We start from the raw sequence: 15,461 nt of genomic DNA, 5'->3' as shown, positions 1-15,461 counted from the left end.
AGCAGTGTTGTGCAATATGGCCAGTTGCAAATACACAGATACACTATTGCTCTCTGATTAACCCAGAAATCAAGAAGCAAATGACAGAATTAAGAAGAGTATTAAATGCAGTCTGCAGTTGAAAACAGAAGTTATTTAAGAATGTTTCATAAAGGTTTCACACAGCAAGCAAAGAAGCATCCCCTAACCAGCTGAAAGTTGAAAATTTGAAAAAGTCAAATTAGGCCAAAATAAGACAAAAGGGTTGGGCAGAGTTCCTTCATCTAAAACATCAGTAAGTCGCTCTCTGTGGGAAACAGCAGATCTTCACCTTCCCTCCTTGCTTAGGGGCCCTTTCCTTGGCCTTTAATGGGAGTTACTCCAAGAGACACTTCACCCACTCCGAGAGTTTCTCTAAAGAAAGGACACAGCAATGTGGTCTGTTCAGGAAAAGGCTTTTGGGGTCTCCAAGGGTCCACTGACATTAAAACCAAAGCAAAGCTGCACCCAAGAATATTTTAACACTTCCAAGGAAAAGCAACTGTGAGGTTGCAGCATTTAAACAAAAGTTCCTGTCTGACTTGCCTGGAGTTTCTGGAGAGAATCTGCTGTCCTTTCCCAACTCTACACTGCATTTTCCCTGAGATCACACAGGCACAGCCCTCTTCCCTTATCTTGCTGTGAGTCACTGGAACGTGTCTCTGGGGGCCACCAATCCCCTGAAGACCATGGGCCAGACTGGCACGGATGATGATTTCAAGTGCCCTGAGGCTGCGGGGTCTGACCTGAGCAGGGTCTGTGGTGCAGCATCTCGTGCCAAGAGCCTGGCAGCCTCACAGGCAAACAGGGATACCCTCAGCCAGGCTCCAAGCAGAGCCTCCCTGCTCTCCATGCAGGGACTAACAGGGCACAGGTGCTTCTGGAAGGGACAGTGCCTTCTCCAACAGCATCTCGCTTCAAGCCAGAATTCCAACAGGAGAGCACAGCATGGCAGCAGGGCCCCACTGTTCACAAAACTGCTTTAGCTTCATGCACTTAGGGGGAAAATCAACAGTTCTAAATTAGTAAAGCTGAAAAGGCATAAATGTGCCAGGGCTGCTCTGCCAAGTCCACTGAGGCACAGATGCCCCAGCCCCCACCGCTGTATTTTACTGGGTGCCATGGTTACCTGATAACACACAGTACATTTTGGAAGGTGCAAAGTCTTTTACTCATTCTGTCTAATGCAAATCTTTTTATGTTCTTGTTTAAACCCTAGGATATCTCCGGTCTTAAGTGTAAAGTGAATTTTCAAAAGTAATTAGTATGTGTCAGAAAAATACTAAAAACTTATTTAATTTTTCACTGCAAATGGATTCCTGTCAGATGATTATCAGACTCCAGCAGGTCAAAATGTGCAAAAGTACAGTCCCTGTATTTATCAAGTAGTTACAGCAGGAAATAATTTCCAGTGACAAGTGACAGGGAAACAAATGACAAAATAATTTTATTGCCACATTCAGCCCTTCCACCGTGAATTCCGAAAACATATATAAGGTAGGAGGTTCACATCGCTCTTTCTACCTGCAGGAGCATCAGCTCTGCAGTCAGGATGAAGCTCCCTGTGAGTACACAAGTTTTTCTTCCTTATAAACTAAATTTTCTCTCTGAAGTGCCTCTGCCTGCCCAGAGCACAGAGGTTTCTCTGGGGACATTTTGCTCCTCCAGAGTGAGCAGCTCAGCCCTCATTAGCTGAACCAGCTGACGAGGTAAGGATTTTCCCCACAGCTGGGCTCTCCATTAAGCAGAATACACAAAACCTAAGCCATGGCCATTTTTGCCAATGCCTTTGCAAAGCTGGAGCACTGCACTGATGGATCAACCACTCCCCTGTAATGGTAAAGCACAAGAAATGGAAAAGCGTTCTCCTCACTCTTGCAAAATACCTGTGTGTGCCTGCACAGGTCTCAGAAGCAGCTTGAGGTTCAGCTCTTGAAACAGCGACTGGGAAACCTGTCCAGTTTGCAGCACTCGGTGACTCCTTTAGGGCACTGTTGCAATGCCAGGATGGAAGCAAAAGAGGATCCAAGGAGGACACTTCAACAGCAGATTAGGAAAAGGGCACAGAGATTCTCATGACTGGATTCATCAGCCAGACCTGCAGTTACACTTTTGTATTTGATTTGCCTTTCAGATTTTGACTGCAGTCCTTCTTGGACTCGTCCTGACTCCAGCCCTTGGTGAATATGTGAGTACAGTGACCAATTCCCACAGGCACAGCTGCTCTTTCTATATCCCCTGCTTTGGGAGATCTCCCTTATCCTTTCACCACTCCTTGGGCAGATAGAAATTGAAATCTCCTCTCAGACATGAAACCCTTAAGGCACCACATACCAGCTGTAAGATGCAGCAAGGATTCACTGATGGCAGGAAAAGAATTCTTACGGCTACGGCCCAACACCACAGCCTTGATCCTTTGTCCTTAAGAAGATCCTGAGGGCTCTGCTGGCACTCCCTGCGGGAAACACTTGTTCTACTCTACCACGGATTTCTGTAAAGATGTGGGGAGGTCACTCCCAGATTCGCAATGTAAAAGTGTGTACCTTTATTTTCTAGTACCAGGAGACAGATGGAAAACAGGAAATCATCTTTGGTGGAGACACTCAAATCTCTATCACTGGCGTTGCACAAACAGTGAAGATCAACAGTCAGAACCGTGTGGCAATTATCCAGCAAATGACCAAAGATTTGTCATGGAAAACCATCTGGAACTACAACACGGTGAGTGGCAGGGAGCGTGCTTGTGCGGGCACTGTGCCGGGAGGCTGCCTCCTGCTCCAGATGACCAAGGCACGGGGCTTCTTGCTTTCTTCTCAACCTTTCCAATCAACCCTCAGGGGCAGAAACCATCTACATTCCTCACCTCTTCAATCCACACCTTCTCCCAGCTTTTCCCAGTTGCAAAACACAACTGCCAGTGCTCAATACCTTTCTCTTTACAGGGCGTCATTGCAACCAAAGTGACGCAACAGAACACCTGCTACATTTCCGTCATGAACAGAACTGAGATGCCCAGCTTTGACAATCTGGCCAGACTGGCTAGAGAGAGCAGGGTAAGAGTCCAAAAGAGCTGCAGTTTCTTGACCTTGGAGCTCACAGGGCCTTTTCTTAACTGGGCTTTTTCCTGCTGCAGAGGACCAGCTTGTCACTCGTGGCACGACTCTCTTGCCCTCAACTGCAGTGCGGCTTGGGAATTTGCACGAGGGATGCTTTGTCCCAAGGAAAGAGGGGGGTCACCTTCCCTCTGCCAGCTGCGCTTTCTCTCAGCAACCTGAGCTCTGCGCTTTGCTGAGAAACCCTTTCTCTCAGCAGCTCTTCAAGGCCACCAATGCTTTTGGCGTGGCAGTCCTTCCAAGGCCTTCAGAGTCATTGCAATACCAACCCGCCTTTGTCAGCTCAGACCTTTGCCTTGCACCTGCCATTGTCCACACTGCCTTTGCTGACAGGCACATGCAGGGCCTTGGGCCAGGCAACAAAGCCTTCGAGTAGGAAAACTTCTCCTGCCAGGCCTCCAGCCTGAGCAGCTCTGGGAGGGGAGAGCACAGGGACGCAGCAAATGCTTTGCTGGCACGTCTGCCTTAACACACCGGCTGCACTCCTCGGCTCCTGCTCCGCGCTTGCCTTGCGCTGCCACTTCTCCTTAGGCTCCCTGCACCTCCACCGCCTTCCCAAGGCCTGCCTTCCCAGCTGTCTTCAAGGCTGCCCACTGCTCCCTCGGGCCCCAGGGGATTCAAAGGCACCACTAAAGGCACCTGCCACTCACACCCCAAGCACCGGCTCGTCACTGCACGACTCGCCATGTGCCTGGCATAAAATACAAACCAGAATTGATCTTGCTAAATGCTGTCCTTTGATGTCCAGAACCAGGTCGGATTTGGAATACCTACAAGGAAGATCACCTTTGTCACCAGTGGATTGGTCAACAACCTCAACTCCTACGGAGTAGACATCGTGTCCATGTGCAGCGGACTCACCACCTACATGACCTATGAAGTTCAGGGTGAGTGCAAGCAAATGAATTCTCTCTCCCATTGGCCTGGCAATTTCTTTCCCTTGGCCAATGACTACTGCACCTCTGCTCTTCTGCCAACTCAAGACGGACAGAAACCAACAGCTTAGCTTAGGCAGAAAGGCTTTGCCATCTCTGCAGGTCACAACTGGACTGGCCCTGAGTCCCAGCCTCCAGAACTGACCCGGACCAAACCCTTCCACCTCCCTTCCAGGAGGCTGAAGGAGGCTTAAGTTTGGGCCCTGAATTTTGGCCCACCTTGACCTCCTTGGCAATGTCCTCGCAAAGACAAGGGCTCAGCTTAAGAACCCCTGTCCTTCCCTTCCCACCTTGCTCACCACTTCACCCAGGAAACCACCAAAGCCTTGTGTGCTTCACAGCACCAAGACAAGTGCCTTCCTTCCCTGGGCCTTGTTCCCGGGCCAAGGATGCCATTGCCCACCACTTTAAGGACCTGCACTGGGCAGGCTTCTCGCAGGAGCTCCCAGCCCCACGGGGCCCAGCAACTGGCACCAGCCTCAGCCTGGAGTGCCCAGACCCCTGCCCTCCCAGCAGTCAGTGGAACAGTGCTCCGAGTGCTGCACGGCAACACCCTCAGCGTGCTCCAGAGCCCCTCTCTGGGGCCACCCTTGCTGAGCCACAGAGCCGCTGCTCTTTGGCCACTCCAAAGGAATCTTGCCCTCCCACATCTCCAACACTCCTCACACACCAAAGGACTCAGAACCTCCATCGCTCCCACCAACAACCACCCCCTCTTGGGCAGCTGCAGCCAAGGGCACAGGCCTCACCTCATGGCCTTTGGCTTTCTCTCTGCTTGCTTTTCCAGGATCCCAACTCAATCTGGGACCATGCGTCACCCTCAATGTCCTGAGAGTCGTGCAGCTGAACTACTGCAATGGCAATGGCCAGATTGACCAGGTGGGAAACCCTTACCCTTCTCCAACCCAGCGCGGGGCTGCCCAAAGACAACCCCCATGCCCTTCTTCCCTGCCATCTCCTCTTTGGAGAGCTTTCTTCTTGGGGGTGGAGACACTGAAACACAGCAGGCCTTGATCCTTTGTCCTTGGCAAGATCCTCAGGGCGCTGCTGGCACTCCATGCGGGCAGCACTTCTTCTCTTCTACCAGGGGGGATCTGGGCAGGTCACTGACTTCCTTCAAGGGCTAAAGGCTTCCTTCTTTCTCTTGGCGTTTTAGCCTTCCCAGGATCAGGGTCAGGATGACAACCAGGAAGTCATCATTGGTGGCCAGTCCCAAATTCTGACCATCCACAAGCAATGGCGTGTGGCAGTTATCACCCAAACAACCTCCACTGGCTCTTGGAAAACCATCTGGAACTACAACACGGTGAGTGGCAGGGAGCGTGCTTGTGCGGGCACTGTGCCGGGAGGCTGCCTCCTGCTCCAGATGACCAAGGCACGGGGCTTCTTGCTTTCTTCTCAACCTTTCCAGTCCACCCGCGGGGGTAGAAGCCATCTACATTCCTCACCTCTTCAATCCACACCTTCTCCCAGCTTTTCCCAGTTGCAAAACACAACTGCCAGTGCTCAATACCTTTGTCTTTACAGGGCGTTATTGCAACCAAAGTGACGCAACAGAACACCTGCTACATTTCCGTCATGAACAGAACTGAGATGCCCAGCTTTGACAATCTGGCCAGACTGGCTAGAGAGAGCAGGGTAAGAGTCCAAAAGAGCTGCAGTTTCTTGACCTTGGAGCCCACAGGGCCTTTTCTTAACTGGGCTTTTTCCTGCTGCAGAGGACCAGCTTGTCACACGTGGTACGACTCTCTTGCCCTCAAGTGCAGTGCAGCTTGGGAATTTGCACGAGGGATGCTTTGTCCCAAGGAAAGAGGGGGGTCACCTTCCCTCTGCCAGCTGCGCTTTCTCTCAGCAACCTGAGCTCTGCGCTTTGCTGAGAAACCCTTTCTCTCAGCAGCTCTTCAAGGCCACCCATTCTTTTGGCGTGGCAGTCCTTCCAAGGCCTTCAGAGTCATTGCAATACCAACCCGCCTTTGTCAGCTCAGACCTTTGCCTTGCACCTGCCATTGTCCACACTGCCTTTGCTGACAGGCACATGCAGGGCCTTGGGCCAGGCAACAAAGCCTTCGAGTAGGAAAACTTCTCCTGCCAGGCCTCCAGCCTGAGCAGCTCTGGGAGGGGAGAGCACAGGGACGCAGCAAATGCTTTGCTGGCACGTCTGCCTTAACACACCGGCTGCACTCCTCGGCTCCTGCTCCGCGCTTGCCTTGCGCTGCCACTTCTCCTTAGGCTCCCTGCACCTCCACCGCCTTCCCAAGGCCTGCCTTCCGAGCTGTCTTCAAGGCTGCCCACTGCTCCCTCGGGCCCCAGGGGATTCAAAGGCACCACTAAAGGCACCTGCCACTCACACCCCAAGCACCGGCTCGTCACTGCACGACTCGCCACGTGCCTGGCATGAAACGCGTCCCGGCACCCATCTTGCTGAATGCTGTCCTTTGATGTCCAGAACCAGGTCGGTCTTGGAAGATTTACAAGGAAGATCACCTTTGTCACCAGTGGATTGGTCAACAACCTCAACTCCTACGGAGTAGACATCGTGTCCATGTGCAGCGGACTCACCACCTACATGACCTATGAAGTTCAGGGTGAGTGCAAGCAAATGAATTCTCTCTCCCATTGGCCTGGCAATTTCTTTCCCTTGGCCAATGACTACTGCACCTCTGCTCTTCTGCCAACTCAAGACGGACAGAAACCAACAGCTTAGCTTAGGCAGAAAGGCTTTGCCATCTCTGCAGGTCACAACTGGACCGGCCCTGAGTCCCAGCCTCCAGAACTGACCCGGACCAAACCCTTCCACCTCCCTTCCAGGAGGCTGAAGGAGGCTTAAGTTTGGGCCCTGAATTTTGGCCCACCTTGACCTCCTTGGCAATATCCTCGCAAAGACAAGGGCTCAGATTAACAACCCCTGTCCTTCCCTTCCCACCTTGCTCACCAGTTCACCCAGGAAACCACTTGGTGCTTCACAGCACCAAGACAAGTGCCTTCCTTCCCTGGGCCTTGTTCCTGGGCCAAGGATGCCATTGCCCACCACTTTAAGGACCTGCACTGGGCAGGCTTCTCGCAGGAGCTCCCAGCCCCACGGGGCCCAGCAACTGGCACCAGCCTCAGCCTGGAGTGCCCAGACCCCTGCCCTCCCAGCAGTCAGTGGAACAGTGCTCCGAGTGCTGCACGGCAACACCCTCAGCGTGCTCCAGAGCCCCTCTCTGGGGCCACCCTTGCTGAGCCACAGAGCCGCTGCTCTTTGGCCACTCCAAAGGAATCTTGCCCTCCCACATCTCCAACACTCCTCACACACCAAAGGACTCAGAACCTCCATCGCTCCCACCAACAACCACCCCCTCTTGGGCAGCGGCAGCCAAGGGCGCAGGCCTCACCTCATGGCCTTTGGCTTTCTCTCTGCTTGCTTTTCCAGGATCCCAACTCAATCTGGGACCATGCGTCACCCTCAATGTCCTGAGAGTCGTGCAGCTGAACTACTGCAATGGCAATGGCCAGATTGTCCAGGTGGGAAACCCTTACCCTTCTCTAACACAGCACAGGGGCTGCCCAAAGCCAACCCCCATTCCCTTCTTCCCTGCCATCTCCTCTTCGGAGAGCTTCCTTCTTGGGGGTGGAGACACTGAAACACAGCAGGCCTTGATCCTTTGTCCTTGGCAAGATCCTCAGGGCGCTGCTGGCACTCCATGCATGCAGCTCTTCTCTTCTACCAGGGGGGATCTGGGCAGGTCACCGACTTCCTTCAAGGGCTAAAGGCTTCCTTCTTTCTCTTGGCGTTTTAGCCTTCCCAGGATCAGGGTCAGGGTGACAGCCAGGAAGTCATCATTGGTGGCCAGTCCCAAATTTTGACCATCCACAAGCAATGGCGTGTGGCAGTTATCACCCAAACAACCTCCACTGGCTCCTGGAAAACCATCTGGAACTACAACACGGTGAGTGGCAGGGAGCGTGCTTGTGCGGGCACTGTGCCAGGAGGCTGCCTCCTGCTCCAGATGACCAAGGCACAGGGCTTCTTGCTTTCTTCTCAACCTTTCCAGTCCAGGAATTGGGGCAGGAACTATTGGTATTCCTTGCTGATTTCAGTCCAGGCTTTCTCCCAGCTTTTCCGAGTGAGAAAAGTGAATTGACAGTGCTCAATACCTTTGTCTTTACAGGGCGTCATTGCAACCAAAGTGACGCAACAGAACACCTGCTACATTTCCGTCATGAACAGAACTGAGATGCCCAGCTTTAACAATCTGGCCAGACTGGCTAGAGAGAGCAGGGTAAGAGTCCAAAAGAGCTGCAGTTTCTTGACCTTGGAGCCCACAGGGCCTTTTCTTAACTGGGCTTTTTCCTGCTGCAGAGGACCAGCTTGTCACACGTGGCACGACTCTCTTGCCCTCAACTGCAGTGCAGCTTGGGAATTTGCACGAGGGATGCTTTGTCCCAAGGAAAGAGGGGGGTCACCTTCCCTCTGCCAGCTGCGCTTTCTCTCAGCAACCTGAGCTCTGCGCTTTGCTGAGAAACCCTTTCTCTCAGCAGCTCTTCAAGGCCACCAATGCTTTTGGCGTGGCAGTCCTTCCAAGGCCTTCAGAGTCATTGCAATACCAACCCACCTTTGTCAGCTCAGACCTTTGCCTTGCAGCTGCCATTGTCCACACTCTCTTTCCCTTTGGGGAGGGAGAGGGATCTGTGCCATGGCAAAGGCACCACTAAAGGCACCTGCCACTCACACCCCAAGCACCGGCTCGTCACTGCACGACTCGCCATGTGCCTGGCATGAAACGCATCCCGGCACCCATCTTGCTGAATGCTGTCCTTTGATATCCAGAACCAGGTCGGTCTTGGAAGACCTACAAAGAAGATCACCTTTGTGACCAAGGGATTGGTCAGCAACCTCCAGTCTTACGGAGCAGACATCTTCTCTATGTGCAGCGGACTCACCACCTACATGACTTATGAAGTTCAGAGTGAGTGCAAGCAAATGAATTCTATCTCTCTCTGACCTGGCATTTTTCTTCCCTTGGGGAATGACAACTGCAACTGTGCTCTTCTTCAGCCTCAGGACAGATATGAAGGAAATGCTTTGGCTTAGGCAGAAAGGCATCTCTGCAGATCATGACTGGACCAGGCTTGCGTCCCAGCCTCCAGAACTGATCCGGTCCAAACCCTTCTAACTCCCTTCCATACTCCTGGAAAAGCTGCAGCCCATGGCTTGGACAGGGGCACTCTCTTCTGGGTTAAGAACTGGCTGGAGGGCCGGGCCCAGAGAGTGCTTCTGAACGGGGCTGCATGCAGTTGGTGGCCGGTCACCAGTGGTGTCCCCAGGGGTCAGTGCTGGGCCCAGTCCTGTGTAACATCTTTACGGATGATTTAGATGAGGGGATTGAGTCCATCAGTAGCAAATTTGCAGAGGACTCCAAGTTGGGAGGGAGTGTTGACCTGCTAGAAAGCAGGAGGGCTCTGCAGAGGGACCTGGACAGGCTGGAGAGTTGGGCTGATTCCAATGGGATGAGGTTTAACCAGGACAAGTGCCAGCTCCTAAACTTTGGCCACAGCAACACCCTAGGACGTTATAGGCTGGGCACGGAGTGGCTGGAGAGCAGCCAGGCAGAAAGGGATCTGGGGGTGCTGATTGACAGGAGGCTGAACATGAGCCAGAGTGTGCCCAGGTGGCCAAGAAGGCCAATGGCATCCTGGCCTGCATCAGGAACAGTGTGGCCAGCAGGAGCAGGGAAGTGATCCTTCCCCTGTACTCAGCACTGGTGAGGCCACACCTTGAGTATTGTGTTCAGTTCTGGACCCCTCCGTTTGGGAAAGACCTTGAGGTGCTGGAGCAGGTGCAGAGAAGAGCAACAAGCCTGGGGAAGGGACCGGAGCACAGCTGCTGTGAGGAGAGGCTGAGGGAGCTGGGGTTGTTTAGTCTGGAGAAAAGAAGGCTCAGGGATGACCTCACCACACTCTATCACTCCCTGAGAGGAGGTTGTAGCCTGGTGGGGGTTGGTCCCTTCTCCCAGGCAATCAGCAGGAGGACAAGAGGGCACGGGCTTAAGCTCCGCCATGGGAGGTTTAGGTTGCACATTAGAAAGAAGTTCTTTACAGAGAGGGTGATCAGGCATTGGAATGGCCTGCCCAGAGAGGTGGTGGATTCATCATCCCTGGAGGTTTTTAAGATGAGGCTGGATGTGGCACTGAGTGCCAAGATCTCGTAATCACAGTGGGGTTGGATCAAGGGTTGGACTTAATGATCTCGGAGGTCTCTTCCAACCCAATTAATTCTATGATTCTGTGATTCCGGGAAGCTGAAAAGCTTAAGTTGAGCCCCAACTTTTGACCTCCTCTGCAATGCCTTCAAAAAGACAAGGGCTCAGCTTAAGAACCCCTGTCCTTCCCTTCCCACCTTGCTCACCAGTTCACCCAGGAAACCACCAAAGCCTTGTGTGCTTCACAGCACCAAGACAAGTGCCTTCCTTCCCCGGGCCTTGTTCCCGGGCCAAGGATGCCATTGCCCACCACTTTAAGGACCTGCACTGGGCAGGCTTCTCGCAGGAGCTCCCAGCCCCACGGGGCCCAGCAACTGGCACCAGCCTCAGCCTGGAGTGCCCAGACCCCTGCCCTCCCAGCAGTCAGTGGAACAGTGCTCCGAGTGCTGCACGGCAACACCCTCAGCGTGCTCCAGAGCCCCTCTCTGGGGCCACCCTTGCTGAGCCACAGAGCCGCTGCTCTTTGGCCACTCCAAAGGAATCTTGCCCTCCCACATCTCCAACACTCCTCACACACCAAAGGACTCAGAACCTCCATCGCTCCCACCAACAACCACCCCCTCTTGGGCAGCTGCAGCCAAGGGCACAGGCCTCACCTCATGGCCTTTGGCTTTCTCTCTGCTTGCTTTTCCAGGATCCCAACTCAATCTGGGACCATGCGTCACCCTCAATGTCCTGAGAGTCGTGCAGCTGAACTACTGCAATGGCAATGGCCAGATTGACCAGGTGGGAAACCCTTACCCTTCTCCAACCCAGCGCGGGGCTGCCCAAAGACAACCCCCATGCCCTTCTTCCCTGCCATCTCCTCTTTGGAGAGCTTTCTTCTTGGGGGTGGAGACACTGAAACACAGCAGGCCTTGATCCTTTGTCCTTGGCAAGATCCTCAGGGCGCTGCTGGCACTCCATGCGGGCAGCACTTCTTCTCTTCTACCAGGGGGGATCTGGGCAGGTCACCGACTTCCTTCAAGGGCTAAAGGCTTCCTTCTTTCTCTTGGCGTTTTAGCCTTCCCAGGATCAGGGTCAGGGTGACAACCAGGAAGTCATCATTGGTGGCCAGTCCCAAATTCTGACCATCCACAAGCAATGGCGTGTGGCAGTTATCACCCAAACAACCTCCACTGGCTCCTGGAAAACCATCTGGAACTACAACACGGTGAGTGGCAGGGAGCGTGCTTGTGCGGGCACTGTGCCGGGAGGCTGCCTCCTGCTACAGCTGACCAAGTCATGGGGCTCATTTCTTTCTTCTCAACCTTTCCAGTCCACCCGCGGGGTAGAAGCCATCTACATTCCTCACCTCTTCAATCCACACCTTCTCCCAGCTTTTCCCAGTTGCAAAACACAACTGCCAGTGCTCAATACCTTTCTCTTTACAGGGCGTTATCGCAACCAAAGTGACGCAACAGAACACCTGCTACATTTCCGTCATGAACAAAAACAAGATGCCCAGCTTTGACAATCTGGCCAGACTGGCTAGAGAGAGCAGGGTAAGAGTCCAAAGAGCTGCAGTTTCTTGACCTTGGAGCCCACAGGGCCTTTTCTTAACTGGGCTTTTTCCTGCTGCAGAGGACCAGCTTGTCACTCGTGGCAAAACTGTCTTGCCCTCAACTGCAGTGCGGCTTGGGAATTTCCCCTAGGGATGTTTTGTCCCAAGAAAAGCTGGGTGGCCTCATTCCCTCTGCCAGCTGCGCTTTCTCTCAGCAACCTGAGCTCTGCGGCTTGCTGAGAAACCCTTTCTCTCAGCAGCTCTTCAAGGCCACCAATGCTTTTAGAGTGGCAATCCTTCCAAGGCCTTCAGAGCCATTTCAACACCAACCCTCCTCTGTCAGCTCAGACCTTTGCCTTGCAACTGCCATTGTCCACACTGCCTTCTCCTTTGGGTTGGGACAGAGCCTCTCTGTGCTGCACACCTTTCCCCCCAAACAGTGGCAAGAGCCACAACTGGAGGCCTGTGGCTGTAGTTGAGGAAGGATCTGGAGAGCAGTAGGAATCCCAGTTTGTAGCAGGAAGGACAGGCATTCAAGGCGTTGGTGCAGGTACAAAGCCCCCGAGTAGGAGAGCAGAGTGGGAAACAAAGCCCTCTGGAACCCATGAGAAAGACCTGTCTGTTAAATCCCCAAGAGTTCTCAAACAGGTCCTAAGCATCACCTGCAAAGAGTCCCAGTGGAGAAGGACCTGCAAGCTGTTACTGCTGCCCTCGTTGCTTCCATTTGAGCATGCTGGAGGAAGAGACTTCTCCTGCCAGGCCTCCAGCCTGAGCAGCTCTGGGAGGGGAGAGCACAGGGACGCAGCAAATGCTTTGCTGGCACGTCTGCCTTAACACACCGGCTGCACTCCTCGGCTCCTGCTCCGCGCTTGCCTTGCGCTGCCACTTCTCCTTAGGCTCCCTGCACCTCCACTGCCTTCCCAAGGCCTGCCTTCCGAGCTGTCTTCAAGGCTGCCCACTGCTCCCTCGGGACCCAGGGGATTCAAAGGCACCACTAAAGGCACCTGCCACTCACACCCCAAGCACCGGCTCGTCACTGCACGACTCGCCATGTGCCTGGCATGAAACGCGTCCCGGCACCCATCTTGCTGAATGCTGTCCTTTGATGTCCAGAACCAGGTCGGTCTTGCAAGACCTACAAAGAAGATCACCTTTGTGACCAAGGGATTGGTCAGCAACCTCCAGTCTTATGGAGCAGACATCTTCTCTATGTGCAGCGGACTCACCACCTACATGACCTATGAAATTAACGGTGAGTGCAAGCAAATGAATTCTGTGTCTCTCTGACCTGGCCATTTTTTTCCCTTGGCCAATGACTACTGCACCTGTGCTCTTCTTTCAACTCATAACGGATAAACCACCCCCTCTTGGGCAGCGGCAGCCGAGAGCGCAGGCCTCACCTCATGGCCTTTGGCTTTCTCTTTGCTTGCTTTTCCAGGATCCCAACTCAATCTGGGACCATGCGTCACCCTCAATGTCCTGAGAGTCGTGCAGCTGAACTACTGCAATGGCAATGGCCAGATTGTCCAGGTGGGAAACCCTTACCCTTCTCCAACCCAGCGCGGGGGCCGCCCAAAGACAACCCCCATTCCCTTCTTCCCTGCCATCTCCTCTTTGGAGAGCTTTCTTCTTGGGGGTGGAGACACTGAAACACAGCAGGGCTTGATCCTTTGTCCTTGGCAAGATCCTGAGGGCGCTGCTGGCACTCCATGCGGGCAGCTCTTCTCTTCTACCAGGGGGGATCTGGGCAGGTCACCGACTTCCTTCAAAGGCTAAAGGCTTCCTTCTTTCTTTTGGCGTTTTAGCCTTCCCAGGATCAGGGTCAGGATGAAAACCAAGAAGTCATCATTGGTGGCCAGTCCCAAATTCTGACCATCCACAAGCAATGGCGTGTGGCAGTTATCACCCAAACAACCTCCACTGGCTCCTGGAAAACCATCTGGAACTACAACACGGTGAGTGGCAGGGAGCGTGCTTGTGCGGGCACTGTGCCGGGAGGCTGCCTCCTGCTCCAGATGACCAAGGCACGGGGCTTCTTGCTTTCTTCTCAACCTTTCCAGTCCAGGATTTGCAGGAGGAACTATTGGTAGTCCTTACTGGTTTCAATCCAGATTTTCTCCCAGAGTTTCTGAGTGAGAAAAGTGAATTGACAGTGCTCACTACCTTTGTCTTTACAGGGCGTCATTGCAACCAAAGTGACGCAACAGAACACCTGCTACATTTCCGTCATGAACAAAAACGAGATGCCCAGCTTTAACAACCTGGCCAGACTGGCTAGGGAGAGCAGGGTAAGAGTCCAAAAGAGCTGCAGTTTCTTGACCTTGGAGTCCCTGTGGCCATTTCTTAACTAGGCTTTTTCCTGCTGCAGAGGACCAGCTTGTCACACGTGGTACGACTCTCTTGCCCTCAAGTGCAGTGCAGCTTGGGAATTTGCACGAGGGATTCTTTGTCCCAAGGAAAGAGGGGGGTCACCTTCCCTCTGCCAGCTGCGCTTTCTCTCAGGAACCTGAGCTCTGCGGTTTGCTGAGAAACCCTTTCTCTCAGCAGCCCTTCAAGGCCACCAATGCTTTTGGCGTGGCAGTCCTTCCAAGGCCTTCAGAGTCATTGCAATACCAACCCGCCTTTGTCAGCTCAGACCTTTGCCTTGCAGCTGCCATTGTCCACACTGCCTTTGCTGACAGGCACATGCAGGGGCTTGGGCCAGGCAACAAAGCCTTTGAGTAGGAATACTTCTCCTACCAGGCCTCCAGCCTGAGCAGCTCTGGGAGGGGAGAGCACAGGGACGCAGCAAATGCTTTGCTGGCACGTCTGCCTTAACACACCGGCTGCACTCCTCGGCTCCTGCTCCGCGCTTGCCTTGCGCTGCCACTTCTCCTTAGGCTCCCTGCACCTCCACTGCCTTCCCAAGGCCTGCCTTCCGAGCTGTCTTCAAGGCTGCCCACTGCTCCCTCGGGACCCAGGGGATTCAAAGGCACCACTAAAGGCACCTGCCACTCACACCCCAAGCACCGGCTCGTCACTGCACGACTCGCCACGTGCCTGGCATGAAACGCGTCCCGGCACCCATCTTGCTGAATGCTGTCCTTTGATGTCCAGAACCAGGTCGGTCTTAGCAAGACCTACAAAGAAGATCACCTTTGTGACCAAGGGATTGGTCAGCAACCTCCAGTCTTACGGAGCAGACATTTTCTCTATGTGCAGCGGACTCACCACCTACATGACTTATGAAGTTCACGGTGAGTGCAAGAACATGAATTCTGTCTCTCTCTGACCTGGCCATTTTTTCCACCTTGGCCAATGACTACTGCACCTGTGCTCTTCTTCCAAAAAAAGAGAGACAAACCACCCCCTCTTGGGCAGCGGCAGCCAAGGGTGCAGGCCTCACCTCATGGCCTTTGGCTTTCTCTCTGCTTGCTTTTCCAGGATCCCAACTCAATCTGGGACCATGCGTCACCCTCAATGTCCTGAGAGTCGTGCAGCTGAACTACTGCAATGGCAATGGCCAGATTGACCAGGTGGGAAACCCTTACCCTTCTCCAACCCAGCGCAGGGGCCGCCCAAAGCCAACCCCCATTCCCTTCTTCCCTGCCATCTCCTCTTTGGAGAGCTTCCTTCTTGGGGGTGGAGACACTGAAACACAGCAGGGCTTGATCCTTTGTCCTTGGCAAGA

At 53.6% G+C, this 15,461-nt stretch overlaps 1 protein-coding gene across 1 annotated transcript; it reads left to right on the top strand.

Moving 5' to 3' along the window:
• The first annotated feature begins 707 nt into the window (after positions 1-707).
• Positions 708-14,772, top strand: LOC126645308 (uncharacterized). Its single transcript, XM_050325588.1, has 14 exons — positions 708-757; positions 1,549-1,582; positions 2,153-2,206; positions 2,575-2,739; positions 2,961-3,071; positions 8,877-9,015; positions 10,943-11,034; positions 11,312-11,461; positions 11,682-11,792; positions 12,905-13,043; positions 13,230-13,321; positions 13,597-13,746; positions 13,969-14,079; positions 14,671-14,772. Exons 1-14 carry the CDS (start codon positions 708-710, stop codon positions 14,770-14,772), a joined length of 1,500 nt encoding a protein of 499 aa, XP_050181545.1.
• The last annotated feature ends 689 nt before the right edge of the window (positions 14,773-15,461 follow it).

The sequence above is a fragment of the Myiozetetes cayanensis genome, unplaced genomic scaffold (assembly GCF_022539395.1).
Source record: "Myiozetetes cayanensis isolate MyiCay16 unplaced genomic scaffold, myiCay2020 scf30, whole genome shotgun sequence".
Classification (NCBI taxonomy): Eukaryota; Metazoa; Chordata; class Aves; order Passeriformes; family Tyrannidae; genus Myiozetetes; species Myiozetetes cayanensis.
The sequence above is the reverse complement of the archived record's forward strand: the minus strand, read 5'-3'. Positions and strand labels throughout refer to the sequence as shown.

Excerpts from the sequence above, each read along its gene's own strand:
- LOC126645308 (XM_050325588.1), top strand. The coding sequence starts at position 708 with ATGGGCCAGACTGGCACGGATGATGATTTCAAGTGCCCTGAGGCTGCG. Across the intron at positions 758-1,548 it reads AAGTGCCCTGAGGCTGCGGG|GAGCATCAGCTCTGCAGTCA; the intron begins GTCTGACCTGAG and ends TTCTACCTGCAG. Across the intron at positions 2,740-2,960 it reads CCATCTGGAACTACAACACG|GGCGTCATTGCAACCAAAGT; the intron begins GTGAGTGGCAGG and ends TTCTCTTTACAG.